Source organism: Psammomys obesus, unplaced genomic scaffold (genome assembly GCF_907164565.1).
Source record: "Psammomys obesus unplaced genomic scaffold, mPsaObe1.curated_primary_1811, whole genome shotgun sequence".
Lineage (NCBI taxonomy): Eukaryota > Metazoa > Chordata > Mammalia > Rodentia > Muridae > Psammomys > Psammomys obesus.
The window spans coordinates 16,301,009-16,317,171 of NW_026585504.1; the positions used below are offsets into that span (position 1 = coordinate 16,301,009).

At 40.8% G+C, this 16,163-nt stretch overlaps 1 protein-coding gene across 2 annotated transcripts in view; it reads left to right on the forward strand.

Moving 5' to 3' along the window:
• The window catches only part of Ino80 (INO80 complex ATPase subunit), a 92,192-nt gene that overhangs the window by 21,963 nt on the left and 54,066 nt on the right, over positions 1-16,163 (forward strand). For both annotated transcript variants that reach the window (XM_055595549.1, XM_055595476.1), the window contains exons 7-18: positions 261-475; positions 4,224-4,277; positions 5,595-5,798; positions 6,141-6,336; positions 7,415-7,482; positions 9,176-9,385; positions 10,076-10,156; positions 11,464-11,559; positions 12,690-12,749; positions 13,572-13,714; positions 15,052-15,136; positions 15,950-16,067. In XM_055595549.1, the coding sequence (XP_055451524.1) occupies positions 261-475; positions 4,224-4,277; positions 5,595-5,798; positions 6,141-6,336; positions 7,415-7,482; positions 9,176-9,385; positions 10,076-10,156; positions 11,464-11,559; positions 12,690-12,749; positions 13,572-13,714; positions 15,052-15,136; positions 15,950-16,067 (1,530 nt within the window). The remainder of the gene's footprint in view (positions 1-260; positions 476-4,223; positions 4,278-5,594; positions 5,799-6,140; positions 6,337-7,414; positions 7,483-9,175; positions 9,386-10,075; positions 10,157-11,463; positions 11,560-12,689; positions 12,750-13,571; positions 13,715-15,051; positions 15,137-15,949; positions 16,068-16,163) is intronic.

The following is a 16,163-nucleotide window of genomic DNA, read 5'->3' on the forward strand; positions in this document are numbered from 1 at the left end:
TGAGTTCAAGTCACTTGTTTTTTTTGAGTTTTAAGTTACTGTTTCTCATATGAACAGAAGGAATGCCCAGTGTTCTTTCACGTTAGTGAGCTCCTCCTCTTGGAATATTTATTGGCCTAATAGAAGGAAAAAAAACATTGCCTGCCTCTGGTAGAATGAGGAGTACTCCTGGAGGTTTTCTAGAATGATGAGGGTGCTCCCTGGTTCTGTCCTGTGGAAGGAAAGAAATTCAGCCTTGTAAACTTGTCTTTCCTTCATAGCCAAGTTGAAAAAAGTAAAGAAAAAAAGACGACGTGATGAAGAGTTTTCCTCGGAAGAATCCCCACGTCATCACCATCACCAGACCAAAGTCTTTGCTAAGTTTTCTCATGATGCCCCGCCCCCTGGCACCAAGAAGAAACACTTATCCATTGAGCAGCTTAATGCTCGCCGTAGGAAAGTATGGCTGAGTATCGTGAAAAAGGAACTACCAAAGGTAAGTGAGTAAGTGAAAGGGAGAGATGGGAACAGGGCAGCAGGAATGGGGAAGAAGTCTTGGTTGGTGAAGGAGCACTCCCTAGATGTTGAGTGATGTTTGTGAGATCTCTTACAACCCCCAGGAGTAAGCAAACAAGTAGGTGAATGGGGCTGTCAGTGAGAAGAGGAGGAGAGCTAAATGTAGCAGAACAGGTCAAAGCGATGTTATTTCCCTGTGTTATGAATACAGTCCATTTCTAGGGGGTGGAGGCTAAATTGCATTATGTAAAACTAATGACCAGAAGAATTCTACAGGGCTGGTGAGGGGCCTCAGTGGGTAAAGGCTCTCACCACCAAGTCTGGCATCCTCAGTTTGGGATCTGGAATCTATACAAAAAGAGGTTCAATTCCTGCAAATTGTCCTCTGACTTCCACATGTGCACCTTGACGTGTACACACACACACACACACACGAGTAAATCTTAGATGTAAAGTTAAAAATAACTACACAGAGAGTGTGGTTGCCACTGTAAATGTGGATAGTGAGCAGATAAGCAATTTTTAAGTCACATGAGTATATTACAATCATGTCACAGAAAATGTATTACAGATGAGAGCTGCTTTCTCACTGTCAGGGAGTAAACCCTGAGCTGAAATCTCTGCAATCTGACTGAACTCATGGAGACACACAGATAGCTACAGAAGTGTGAGTGACTGAGTGTGCATGTAAAAGCTGGCAGAACGTACCCTTCCTAAGCATTCAAGCAAATATCACTCAGACTTTGTTGTGTTTTGGTATTGGGATTACACTAAGCGTAACTCCTCCGTCACTGAAGTATGTGCCAAAGCTCCTTTCTGTTTCTTTGTTTTAAGATGGGGTTTATGTAGCCCAGGCTGCCACCACACTCATCATGTAGCTTCACACTTGTCGTTTGGGTAATGATACTATGCTAGAGGCCCAGAGCATTACTGAAACTCCGTAATACAGCATGTCCTTAGCATTCGTGAGCCCGAAGTTTAATCCTTTAACAGGATAAGGAAAAAGGAGAAAAGGAATAAGATTTTTTTTCAGTGTTAATTTTCTTTTCCTGATAGTTGTTCTCTGTTTGAAAATAAAGTGGGAAGAGATGTTAAAAAGAAAAAAAAAAACAAAAAAACAACTTTCACTGCTATTTGAAATTAAAACAATTGCTTAGCATTAAAAAAATTTTTTTCCTTAAGTAATAAATAAGTGTATGTGTGTCTGAGTTTGTACACGTGCATACTAGTGCCTTGGGAGGCCAGAATAGGGCACTGGATCCCCTGCATGTGTAGTGACAAGCAGGCTGTAAGCTGACTGATGGGGGTTGCTGGGCACTGAACGTTGTGCAAGAGTAGCAAGTACTCTTCACTGCTGAGCTGTTTCTCTCTAGCCTTGCAAGCTTTCTTTAAGTGTTACATTAGTTTAGAATTTTAAAGTATTTAAATACATATGAGAAGAAGGATCTATTATGCTTTATTCATACTTAGCAACTGTTTGATCTTTAGCCTTTGTTATGTGCATGTCTACATTTTGATTGTTTGTTTCTTTTTTTGATTGTTCTTCTTTTTTTCTAAGACAGGGTTTTCTCTGTATAGCCTTGGCTGTCCTGGAACTCACTCTGTAGACCTGCCTGGCCTCAAATTCATAGAGCTCCTCCTGCCTCAGCCTACCAGAGTGCTGGCATTACAGGCGCCCGCCACCATGCCCCCCACCTGTGACATGGTTATTTTTGAAAAGCAGAAGTCTTTCCCTTGTGTTTCTCTATGGGTAGATTTGGGTCATGCGTTTGCACGTGGTTATTGCAGCATTTCAGGTGACATTTCAGGTGACATAGGCATTTCTGTCCAGTGCTGATGCTAGCTTTGATTTTGTTCTATAAATTTATCTTAATTTTTTAATGAATATTTTGTATGTGTGTGTGTATGTTAAGTGAAACATGTGAATGCAGTGCCTTTGGAGGCCAGAAGAGGGCTTTGAGTCCCTAGAAGTGCAGTTACCGACTATTAGGAGCCTCCATATGGCTGCTTGGACTGAGCCCTGTCCTTTGCAGAGTAACAGATGCTCTTAACTTCTGGCTGACTTCTGTGGTCCCTAGTTTTGATGCTCTTTGTTTGGCTTTTTATTTATTTTTATTTTTATTTTTTTTTTGAGACAGGGTTTCTCTGTGTAATTGCCTTGGTTGTTCTGGAACTCACTCTGTAGACCAGCAGGCCTCACACTTACAGAGACTGGCCTGTGCCTCTTGAGAGCTGGGATTAAAGGTGTGCACCACCACTACCTGGCTGATGCTTTGTTTTGATAGTGCTTCACCACTGTAAAGTTAACACTTCTTTCATGTACTAATTCCTAAGTATTTTTATGAAGGATGCTTTATTTATGCGTGAGCTGCTCTTGGTAGGATAGTTAAGGGGAAAAATATGCCTTAGTGTCTGATGATAAATGATTTTTTTTTTTGATAAATGATTTTTTCAGCAAGTATAATTGAGATTGTTGGCTTTGAAGAGAAAAATACAACATGAATTAGTAAGAGGAAGTTACTGACAAAAGGCCCGAAAGTCCCCTGAGGTGGGATCAACTTTAGTATTGGCTTTCAAGGCATTCTTTGTAACTTCTAACACCTTATTCAACTGGAGGTGAGATTCAATAGGCAGAGAGCTGGCTCTTCTGTCTTTTCCTGAATTACGTGGACATGATTGGCAGTCAGGTTGACTATTTATTTGAAACGTGGTTTTACTGTACAGTCTTGCTGTCCTGGAACTTGCTATGTAGACCAGGGTGGCCTTGAAGTCACAGATCCATTTGCCTCTGCCTCCTGAGTGATGAAATTAAAGGTGGGTGTCACCATACCCAGTGCAAGTCAGGGTTCTTTATTGAAGGGTTGTTTTTAAATGGAAGAGGAAGACTCCGACCTGGAGTTGTGGGCTCTGGGTCACCTTATTTTAGGTTTGCCTTAGAATTTGTTATTGACTATGAGACTCAGGTAGCGGCTACAATCTGAGTAATAGTGGCAGTAGTGTGCTTTTGTTGGAGGCAGAGCTAGTATACTAACCTGGAAGCAATTTTATGCTTTTTATGACGGTTCTTACATCTGGATGTCCTGTTGCCATAGCTTTGCACATTGGCCCAGGAAAGCATCATGTATGAATTAGCGTAGAGTTCCGGTGTGCACTTACTGCTGTCCCAGTCCATTGCAACCTTATAAATTTCTTTTTAAAAGCATACAGATTACATAAAGAGAAAAAACAAAGGCTCGGTTGGTTTACTGCTTGCTGCAGTTAGCATAAGGACCTGAGATCTAGTCCCCAGCACCCATGTGAAAAGCCAGGCATTTTGGCATGTGCCTATACTACTAGCACATGGGAGACTGAGACAGCAAGATATTAGCAGCTTGTTGGCTACTCAGTGTAGCTGAATCTGTGAGTTCCAGGTTTACTGAGAAACCCTGTCTCAAAACCTAAGTACCAAAGTACCCAACATTTACTGCTAGCCTCTACACACATGTGCAGACATGTGCTCATACATTTAAATATATACACATGGCTATATCATACATACACAAAGGCTTGCTGCTTCTTCCTACCTTTTTAGTTTCATGGTATGTCAGACAGTATCTGTGAATGATTTTTAGAAGTAATTTGCCTTGTATGTACTTGACATTTTATTTTTCATTCCTTCAGGAATTAAATAAAGGATACATAGTCTTACTTAGAAATGAATCTTAAAATATTACTTTCAAATGTTTTAGGCCAACAAGCAGAAGTCGTCAGCTCGAAACTTATTTCTCACCAATAGCCGAAAGGTAACATTTTCCATTCCTATTTTGTGTAGGATGTGTTCTCCTCCAGGCCTTTTTTTTTTTTCTTCTCCTCTCGTGTGTTGTGATCTATTGTTCATGAGTTGGAGCATATGAACAGGAGCTTCTGGGTAGTCTCATTCTGTTTAATAATAGTTATTTCTCATATTTCTGATATTTTGAACTTCTTGTGTTAAACCAAAGTAATTTCTGGTTATTGGGCAGATCATAGGATCTTTAAGGTCTGTGCTCAGTCTTTCCATTTAAGAAATGATAGGGGTCAGAGAGATAGCTTGGTGGGTAAAGGTACTTGGCTGCCAAGCCTGACAGCCTGAGTTCAGTTCCTGGAAGGAAAGAGCTGACACATGTACACCTGTACACATACTACGGTAATGGTGACTTTAAAAACATACCTGAGAGAAAGATAAATAGCTGCTTCTTGTAAGGATCAGATGAGATAACATTTTTAGCCTGATTGGTTTATAGCAGCGTCACAGCTGTTTCTCTACCTGTTGACTAGAGATGTTGGTGACACTGCTTCCATAGAGTTTTTGTGAATAAAGGGTGCATTAAAACATGTTAAAAGAGGCCTCCTCACATGTAAAAATGAGCCATGATAGCTCTTTTTATATTAATGTGGTAATAATGCTTTGTAACTTCTCAGTAAATTTTGGGTCTCTGCCATTGTTGTTTGACATTTGTTTCAGGTCTTTGCACATTTCCTGAGGAAATGTGAAGAAATATGTTCATCCCAGTTAGGTCACTGAGGACTGGTGAACCATTCAGTTTAATGGGAGTTACTTAGACGTACACGGGCAAATTATAGACAGAATACCACCAGAGAAAAGCCACCGTACTACCTATCCTGCCTCCATTTGTTAACTCTATGTTCTTGCAGAGCTGTGGGGCCTGCTACACACTGCCCAGATAGCCACCTCTTCCTTCATGCGTGTGCTGCCCTGTAATTTTTCCCTACATTTCACAAGGAACAATTTATAAGGGTCCAGTCTTGTGAGGGTGTCAAGCCAGTACGTACAGCAAAGGCCATTTCATGCCTAATGTACAGAGTCCCACAGTAGTCAGCAAGTGTAATTTGTTTCATCTAAGTGATAAACATGGATAGGTTTCTTAATTAGAGTATTTAACCTCAGAAGTATGGGTATTATTCAGGGGCATTAATCAAATCAGAGAGAGAGATGAGAGAGAGATCTCTTTACCCGGATTATAGAGACTAAAAAGATTGGGGAACACTGGTTTAAAGTCCAGGCAGAATGGTTCCTGGAATCGGGTCCTTCCCTGTTACGATAATGATGCTGTTTGCAGCTCGCCCACCAGTGCATGAAGGAGGTTCGCCGAGCAGCCTTGCAAGCACAGAAGAACTGTAAAGAGACTCTGCCTCGTGCCCGCCGCCTGACCAAGGAGATGCTTCTGTATTGGAAGAAGTATGAGAAGGTGGAGAAGGAGCACCGCAAGCGGGCAGAGAAGGAGGCTTTGGAGCAGCGGAAGTTGGATGAGGAAATGCGGGAGGTGGGGCAAAAGCATACAAATTCTTTGTTATTGTTGTTGTTTGGTTGGGGGTTGGTTTTGTTTTTTGAAACAGGGTTTCTCTGTGTAGTCCTGGCTATCCTACAGCTCACTTTGTAGACTAGTGTGGCCTTGAGCTCAAAGAGATCCACCTGCCTCTGCCTCCCCAAGTTCTGGAATTAAAGGCATGTACCACCACCCCCTGTCAATGTTCGCCTTCATACAAGGAAAAATGTTTTAAAAGAATTTATCTGCAGGCTTTTGTAAAGATTTGCTAAATTCTGGTGACTCCATACATAATTTATGACTTGATTGTTTTTACCTTCAATTTCCCCCTGACTTTAGGCCAAGAGGCAACAGCGGAAACTCAACTTCTTAATCACCCAGACAGAGTTGTATGCTCATTTCATGAGTCGAAAACGTGATATGGGTCATGATGGAATCCAGGAAGAGATCTTAAGGAAACTGGAAGATAGTACTACCCAGAGACAAATTGACATTGGTGGAGGAGTAGTGGTTAACATCACCCAGGAAGACTATGGTGAGTCCTGACACAGGAGGTAGAGGAAGCAGGTAGCTTCTAGTTTTCTTTTTCATCTTTTAAAAAAGTGTTCTATCTGCATGATAGAAGAGGGCACCAGATCTCATTATAGATGGTTGTGAGCCACCGTGTGGTTGCTGGGGATTGAACTCAGGACCTCTGAAGGAGCAGGCAGTGCTCTTATCCGATGAGCCATTTCTCCAGCCTTCCATTTTTCATATGGTTGAATGTGTTAAAATTCTTACAGGTTTTGTCCTGATTCATAGATAATACTGATCAGAAAAGGGAGGTTTATTTTCTTGGAGCAGGAAGTATGTGGGTTCTGCAAAGGAAGTCTCAAAAATAACTTAAGAATTTTTCAGGGAGGTGGGTATGCCTAGCTGCATGAAGCCCCATTTTGATGCACCACATACACCAGATAGTAGTTCACTCGTGTGATCTCACACTTCAGAGGCTCAGAGGTTGGGGGTCATCCTCAGTTACGTGGTATGAGGATTTTCAGTGTAGTAATCAAGATCCTGTTGACCTAGAAATGTAAGTAGTTCAGAGTGTCCTGAACGTAACACGTGTAGATTTCATGTGCTTAAATTGTTTCTCTCTCATAAATAGATTTTGAATTTGCATGATTTTGCTTGTCCTTGCAGTTGGTATCAATTTATAAAGAAACACTAGGCCTGAGAGATGGTAGATCCTAAGTCCCAAGTAGGTTTTGTGTGTTGGGCTCTGGTGAAAACCAGAGACATCCACAGTTACTTTATACTCTAGGTTCTTTTGTTTGTTTTTGTTGTAGTTTTTTCAAGTGTCAGGGTCTTACTGTATAGCTCTGGCTGTCCTGGAATTCACTTTGTAGACTACGCTGGCCTGGAACCCACAGAGATCCAACTGCCTCTCCCTCTTCCACAGAGATCCAATCCAAGTGCTGGGTTTGAAGTTGTGCACCACCACGATTTAGTTGCTTCTAGGTTCTTATTCCCTCCCCATCCTCTGTGAGCCTTGGGATTACTGCAGTGGGAAGCTGGGAATCTACTTATCTGAGGGATAGAATAAGTGTGGTAATCTACTTGTTTTCTCTTTCCAGATAGTAACCATTTTAAAGCCCAGGCTCTGAAGAATGCTGAAAATGCTTACCATATTCACCAAGCTCGAGTAAGTCTTTAAGTGAGAAGGCAGACTGGGCATGGTAGCCACACCTTTGTTCTCAGCATTCAGAAAAGCAGAAACTATGAGTTTGAGGCTAGCTTGGTGTACAAGATCTGTTCCACACCATCCAAGGATAGATAGTGAGACTCTTGTCTCAGAAAGAAAAGAAATATTGTAATTGTTTCAGGAATGTTCCACAATTTATTTGCATGTTCTTCCTTTATTTTATTCTTTGTTCATTGTTTTCAGCTAAACACACTGGTTAGCATCGGTGTGTGGGCCTGGTGTGTATGTTTATTTGTGTGTGTGACTGACTGTATGGAGGGTGAAGGCTTTCTGTGTGTGTGTGTGTGTGTGTGTGTGTGTGTGTGTGTGTGTGTGTGTGAGAGAGAGAGAGAGAGAGAGAGAGAGAGAGGGACTGACCAGATATAAGGTGAAGGCATTCCTTACATCAATCACAGATGGTTATAGCCAACGTGTGGGTACTGGGAATTGAACTAAGCCCCCTAGAAGAACACCCAGTGCTTTTATCCCCTGAGCTATTCCTCAGCCCCTGTCTCTGCTTCAGAGTACTAGTAATACTTGGGATGGCTAAGTAACAGATATTCACTTTTATAGAATTATTATTATTATCTTCACTAAAGTTGAAAGGTTTGCAGTTGAATTATAGACTTTTTTTTTTGTTGTTTTGTAACCTCTTGAGTAATCATGGGTTGTTTAATGAAAAAGATTGTCAAGAGTTTTATGCCTTGAGAAAATTAAGTAACTGGTTTCTTTCACTCAAGTACTAATTTGTTTTCTGTTATTTCTGAGCTACTCGTTTTTAAAAAAGGGTTATTTTTATTCTGTGTACATGAGTTTTTGCCGACATGTATTTACGTGCACTGTGTGCATGCTTGGTGTCCACAGAGGCCAGAAGGCAGTGCCAGATCCCTTTGAACTAGAAGAAACATAGTGTGAGCTGCCATGAGGTGCTGGGAGCTTAACCCAGGTCCTCTGCCAAATAGCTAGTGCTCTTCCGAGTCCTCTCTCTAGCCCTTGATGAGCCATAATCTTTAATTAGTAAGAAACTGTAGTTGGGTTGAGATAAGGAAAGAAAATGCAGTTTAATGTGCTAGAGAGGAGCCTTTTGTTACTTTTTCAGGGTTAAGTGTAGATACCAGTGTTGGGTGTGATGGTGCTCACCTTTAATGCCAGCCCTCAGGAGGCAGAGACGGGAGGATCTCTGAGTTTGAGGCCTGCCTGGTCTATGTAAGGTAGTTCCAATATAGCCAGGACTATGTAGAGAGACCCTGGTTCAAAAGACCAACCAAACAAAAAATAAGTGACAACACATTTCACCTTCACACAATTCCTTCAGTTAAGTATTGTATTAAAGCCTGGTTTGCTTTTTAATAATTTATTAGATATGTTCATTGTACAGAGTGATGGTTTTCATTCCAGTATATCATGTTCGTTAGTCATGGTCCCCATACGCTCCTATGTACTCAAACCGCTGTATTAAAACTTATAACAATATTCTTGAATCAGTGAGTAACACAATATATATAGCTTAGTATGTTAATAAAAACATTTTAACATAATTGTTACGTTAACCTAATAAGATATTAGAGCCTGTTTTATTTTTCAGCATAATGTAAAATAAGTTAATGAATTTTATGTTTTTTATTCTAATTTGTTCTTGACTTTTATTTTCCAGACAAGGTCATTTGATGAAGATGCAAAAGAAAGTCGGGCAGCTGCCCTTAGGGCAGCAGACAAGTCTGGTTCTGGGTTTGGGGAGAGTTATAGCTTAGCAAATCCATCTATCCGGGCTGGTGAGGATATTCCACAACCCACTATTTTCAATGGCAAATTGAAAGGTTACCAGCTAAAAGGCATGAACTGGTTAGCCAATCTCTATGAACAGGTAAAATTTAGAACTATTTCAAACCTATTTTTTTTGCCTTATTACCTATTTTTCTTTTGATTAATGTAATTGTGAAGCGAGTTTGCCTTTAGCTTTTTTTAAAATTTAGTTTTTATTTTATGTATATGAATGGTTGCCTGTAGTATATATTAGTACATCACAGGCATGCAGTGCCCATGAAGGTCAGAAGAGAGCATCATATCCCTAGAACTGGAGTTAGAGCTGGTATGAGCCATGTGGTTGATAGAAACTGAGCTACAGTCCTCTGCAAGAGCAACAAGTGCTCTTAACCACGGAGCCATTTCTCAATTCCCAACATTTCAGCTTTATGCAAGAGTCAGAGAGGTGTCTGTGTTTCTAACCTGGAGCTCCTGTGTGTGTGTCCTTTATACAGTACGCCTCAGGTGGTCTTGATAGGCTGTATTGTGTGCTAGATGTGGGCTGGATTAGGGAAAGAACTGGCCTTAGTCTTGGTGTAATAGATCATGAACCACACATTATATAGCTGTAGTGCTGCCAAAAGAAACTATTGCAGTGGTGATTAATAATCCTGGTGCTAAGTATCTCCAGTCAGTGTTGATCTGGCTCACAATCTTTGTTAGTTCATCGTCTTTGTTAGATCTAAGTGAAATGAATCCTATGTGTTGTAGTCAGGTGTTGACCATGTCTCTCACTCTCCCTGTGTCCCAGGGTATTAACGGAATTCTTGCTGATGAAATGGGTCTTGGTAAAACTGTACAGAGCATTGCCCTCCTGGCTCATCTGGCTGAGGTGAGTGGATGGAATCATCAGTCGAGTCTTCCTTTCTCCTGAATTCTGGCTATTTTCCTTCCTTCCTCCCTCCCTCCCTCCCTCCCTTCCCTTTGTTTTTTTTTTTTTTGTTTGTTTTGTTTTTGTTTTTTTTTTTTTTTGAGAAAGGGTTTCTCTGTAATCCTGGCTGTCCAGGAACTCACTATGTAAACCAGGCCGGCTTCAAACTGGGAGATCCGCATGCTTCTGCATCCTAAGTGCTGGAATTAAAGGTGCACACCACCTTCCAGCTTGGCTCTTGAAAGATGTGTTATGCGTGATATCATATCAAAATAGTAGAACTTGTTGCTGTATCTGATTGTTTATTTGCATTGGTATTTTGGCTGCATGTATGTCTGTGTGAGGGTGTCAGATCCCCTGGAACTGGAATTACAGACAGTTGTGAGCCGCCATGTGGGTCCTAAGAATTGAAGAATTGAACTCTGGTCCTCTTAACTTCTGAGCCATCTCTTCAGCCCTGGAATTTCCTTCCTTCCTTCCTTCCTTCCTTCTTTCCTTCTTTCCTTCCTTTCTTAGAATTATTGTCTGTCACTTCCCTTTTAAGAACTGCTAATGTAGTGTCAAGGACTTTATAGCTAGATTGCAAGAACTGGGGCTGGATTTCCACCTCAACACTGCTCTATCTAGGCATGCCAACTAGACAACCCACTTAACTTTTGAAAAGTGATTTCACTTTAAGTTTCCAGTGCCTACTTTTCTACCTTTTCCAAATCAAAGGTAATATATACCATACAGGAGTTTGTTTATTTATTTATTTTTTTCCCCCTCTTTTGGTTTTTTTGAGACAGGATTTCTCTGTGTATCCACGCTGTCTTGGAACTCACTCTGTAGATCAGGCTGGCTTGGAACTCAGAGATTTGCTTGCCTCTGCCTTCCAGGTGCTGGGATTAAAGGCATACACCACCACCTGGCATATTTTATAAAAATTAAATGAGAAACTGTGTGATTATATAGTTTGAAAAAATAATCTTCTAATTTCATAACAGTGAAACTGTGATGACATAGTAGAAATAATAAAAGTGAATCAGTATGTCATAGGTGTTTTATGGAAGAAATTAAGACCTAGAAGTCACGAGAGAGTGTTTGCTCAGTATTTTACCTCCTTGGAGTGTCTTTATACTAATGTTGCTTCTCACTGAATGCATGTGTGTGGAACCTGGGGGATAGGCACAGTTCCTCTTGTGTTCTAGGTTTAAACTTCTTTTGTTGTTACTTGATTAAATATCTTCAGTTTTCCTGCAGCTGGCTGACCCCATTTTCTGTTGCAGAGAGAAAACATTTGGGGACCTTTCTTAATAATTTCGCCTGCTTCTACACTTAATAATTGGCACCAGGAGTTTACAAGATTTGTTCCTAAATTTAAGGTAAAAATGCTCTTATTATTTAAGATAAGCTTTCTGACCCTTCTGCTGCTGCCTTACTGATTGTTCCTGTTGCTGTAATGAATCCTGTGACTGAAAGCAGCGTGGGGAGGAAAGGTTCATTTCAGCTCCCAGTTTGTATTTTGTCATCCAAGGAGTTGTAGGCAGGAACTAAAGCAGAGGTTCTGGAGAGTCCTGCTTACTGCCTTGCTCCTCATGACTTGCTCAGCCTGCTTTCTTAAGTACTCAGGACCACCTCGGCAAGCCCCTGCAGGTGTGGCACCCCCTGTGGCCTGAACTTCCTACATGAAGGCAGTACCTTACAGACTTGCTCACAGGCCAGTCTTTTAGGGTTTTGAGACAGTCTAGGCTGTCTTGGAACTTTATATGTAGACCAGACTAGCCTCGAACTCACAGAGATCTGCCTGCCTGTGCCTGTCTGAGCGCGGGGATTAACGGTGTGCACTACCATGCCTGGCTACAACAAGTGCTCTTAACCTAGGAGCCATCTCTCCAGCTTCCCTCCATCTCTTATAAAGGCTTCATATTCTCTCAGCTGGAAACTCTGGGATTTGTGAGGGCTGCAGATAGAGCACCACATGCTAGGCTTTTGCCTTTCCTTTTGGTTCTTGGCTCCATAATTTTCCATTGCCTAGGGATCTCTGATACTCTGAAAAAGATGTATTATGTATTGTTTCTGTTTGGTCAGTAGGAGAAAGACCAAACGGTGCCACCTCTTTTTGTTTTGTTTTGTCTTGTTTGAGACAGGGTTTCTCTGTCTAACAGCTCTGAGTGCCCTGGAGCTCGCTCCATAGACTAGGCCTCCCAAGTTCTGGGATTACAGGTGTGTGCCGCCACCACCCGGCCTAGACAGTGCCCCTCTTAGTGTCTTGTCTTGTTTTTTGAGATAGGGTTTCTCTGTGTAGCCCTGGCTGTCCTGGAACTCATTCTGTAGACCAGGCTGGCCTGGAATCAGAGATCCACCTGCCTCTGCCTCTTGTGTGTTGGGATTAAAGGCATGAGTCCCCACTACCTGACCTCTTATTAGTTTTTTATTAAATCATTCAGAATAACATTATTGTTAATTTATATAAATAAATATATAAATAAATATATTTTGATCCATTTTCTAGGTGCTACCATATTGGGGAAATCCTCATGATAGAAAAGTCATTCGGAGATTCTGGAGTCAGGTAACTTCAGTTTCATACTCTCTCTTTCAGTTCTCTTTGATTTGAATAAGTTCTCATGCATGTAGAATCTACAGTACATTCTGAATATGGGGCAAATATGTTTTTCCTGTGCAGGCAGTGATTTGGACTTCTAATAGGAAGAGGGACTTTTTTTAAGATTTAGTTTTTATAAAGTTAATGTGTATGTGTGTGAGTTTGCATGAGTATATGTGCAACACATATATGCAGGACCCTGAAGAGGCCAGAGGAGAGGACATCAGATCCACTAGAACTGGAGTTTCAGGTGGCTGTGAGTCATCATGCAAGATCCAAGTGGTTTAACTATTGAGCTGTCTCTTCAGTCCCTTCCTTTTTCTTTCATTAACTGGAAATTAGTTTTAGTTTGGTTATAAAAGGAAATGTTTAAAAAACATTGGATATATGCAGTTACCTCACTGCACATCTTTCAGTCACACAGATGACTTCTGTGTGAAGTCTTCTTTTAAATGGTGTTCGCACTTTTCACTCTGTAGACCAGGATGCCCTCAAACCCTGAGATCCTTCAGTGTCTCCTCTGAAGTGCTGTGATTGTTGCACCAACCAGCAGGCCAGACTTCCTTTGTTACCGACTGGAAAGATGGCTCAGTGGGTGCTGAGATAGCTTGGTAATATGCGCTTACGCCCTCGAACCAACAGTAGAAAGAAAGAAAGAACCAACTCTGGAAAATTGCTCCTTGACCTGCACGTATATGCTTACTCATGCTTACACATACACACAAACCAAAAAAATTTCTGTTTTGGAAATTTTGACATTTTTCCATATTTCCCTTCTTACGTTTGTAGAAGACCTTGTACACTCAGGATGCCCCCTTCCATGTGGTCATCACTAGCTACCAGCTGGTGGTACAGGATGTCAAGTATTTCCAGCGGGTCAAGTGGCAATACATGGTACTGGATGAAGCTCAGGCACTGAAGAGCAGCTCCAGGTAACATGCAGAGTGTAAACTGGCCTTCATGAGTGGGAGTCATGAAGAGCTAGCAAAGACTAGCGCTTTCATTATGTAACACAGCATGGTCTGTGCCTCAGCCTGACCAGAATGCAGAAATTCTTCTTCATGTTTCTTTTTTGAGACTCAGATGTCATGCTTAGAATATATAGAATTTTCTCAATATTAATCTCCTCAGATAATAGTTATAACTTTTGTTATCAAGGAAACTTCTATGGGAAAGGGGATCTTGGCCTTTTTCGTGAAAGATTATTTTATATAAGAATTGTGAGCAGGAAGTAGACTATTACTCCATGGAGATTAGAGACTCCCTGTTTTTGGTCAGTTTTCTTCAGCCCTTGGGTGGTTATTAGTCCAAGAGTCTTGATTGTAACTTATCTATATGACATTCCCAGACCAAGAGAGAAGTAGTGCTTGGCTATATAATTTGACTTGGTGCTGTTCAGCATTGGATTTGCTGTTTTGGTGAACCTGCAGGACTTCCTCTTAGAGGTCCATGTAATGGGCAAATGGAATGCCCCATCCAATGGAGGGCATTAAATCATTTGTACTCTTTGAGGGAGGGCCTGCCTGTGGCTAAGAGGAATAAAGACTTCATTTTACATGCAGTCCTTTTTCCACTGCTTTTCCCATATGTGAACTGGAAAGGCGTAGATTAATACTTTTGATACTCTGTGTTTCACACAAGTGCTTTCTAAGTAGATGTATCATGTGTTTTTGTTTTGTTTTGTTTCAATATAGGGCTTCTCTGTGTAGCCCTAGCTGTCCTGGAACTCACTCTGTAGACCAGGCTGGCCTTGAGCTCACAGAGATCTGCCTGTCTCTGCTTCCCAAGGGCTGGATTAAAGGTGTGCACCACCACTTCCCAACTACCTTTGCTTTTGCCTTCCTTTCTTCCTTCCTTCCTTCCTTCCTTCCTTCCTTCCTTCCTCCTTCCTTCCTTCCTTCCTTTTCTTTTTCCTTTCTTTTCCTTTTTTCTTTCCTTTTTGTTCTTTCCTCTCCTTTTTCCTTTCCTGTCCTTTCTTTTCCTTTTCTTTTTTTCTTTTTAAAGGCAAGAACGGCAGGAGACTGTAAAGCCAAAAGAGTCTCCACTTTACCTATTTATGGAATTTTTTTTTCCTAAGCCTTCATACCATTGGTGGTGATGAGTCTCAGTTCTTCTGAGATTTTTATCTCCATCTTTGTTAAAATATTTTTTAGATTGTGTGTGTGATACATAAGTGTTATTTTAAAGTGTTTTAAGAAATGTTGGGTCTTGAGTAATTACAAAAAAACTGAGTGCCAACTTGGAATTTGTAACTTGTTTTCTTGAACAGTGTTCGGTGGAAGATTCTCTTACAATTCCAGTGTCGGAATCGGCTTTTGTTAACTGGAACCCCCATTCAGAATACCATGGCAGAGGTAGGCACTAGTCAAGGTCTTGTTTATCCCTTCATAAGGTAACGTGTTCTCATGCTGGACCCTACCATTCTTTACAAATTTATTCACCACCAAAGAAGAATTTGATTGTGGCTTCCTAAATGTCTTGTAGGCACCATTCTTTTTTTCTTACTATTTATTATAGTGTTTCTTTTTGTCTCCTAATAAATATTGAGCACATTAGGAAATGTTGCCCATTTAATACTGAAAAGTTTTTACTCTAGAATTGGAAAGGAATGTTGTCTAACACTAAGGGGCTCAATTCTTTCTTTAGAAGTTCGTGATAGGGGTGAGAAAATTTTTGCTAAAGGAGGATTTAGTATTTTACATTTTGTAGACAAGGCATTCACGTTAACAACTGCCTGTTTCTGCTTATGCAGTGTGGAAGCAGCCATAAGTAGGGTGTAGATGAATGACTATGGTTATGTTCCCATAAAACTTTATTCATGAAAATATATAACCAACCAATAGCCTCATAGGCTATAATTGCCCTTGCTCTAGGGTTATAGAGCTAGTTTTTACTACTGTAAAACTCTGTGCAGTTGTGGAATTATCTTGTTTGTCGTCTTTAAACTATACTAAACACTGAGCAGTGTTCATACTTTTAAACTTCTAGTTTGCAATTAATTGAAAAACTACTTTTATATCTACAGTATTAGAATTCGCTGAACAAGCCTGTGTTTGGATCCGTATTTTCTTTATGTACACATTCATGTACTATTCCTTAATACAGTCACATAGTATCATTTTATGGCATCATATTTTATGGCATTCATATTTTCCCTTTGTTTCAAGCTCTGGGCTCTGCTACATTTCATTATGCCAACATTATTTGATTCCCATGAAGAATTTAATGAATGGTTTTCCAAAGACATAGAGAGTCATGCTGAAAACAAGTCTGCTATTGATGAGAGTAAGTACCTAAGACTCCGTAACCCAGGCCTCACACTGGAGCCCAGATTGGCATTGAATTTGCCATGTAGTCTGGCCTCAAACAGACATTTCCCAT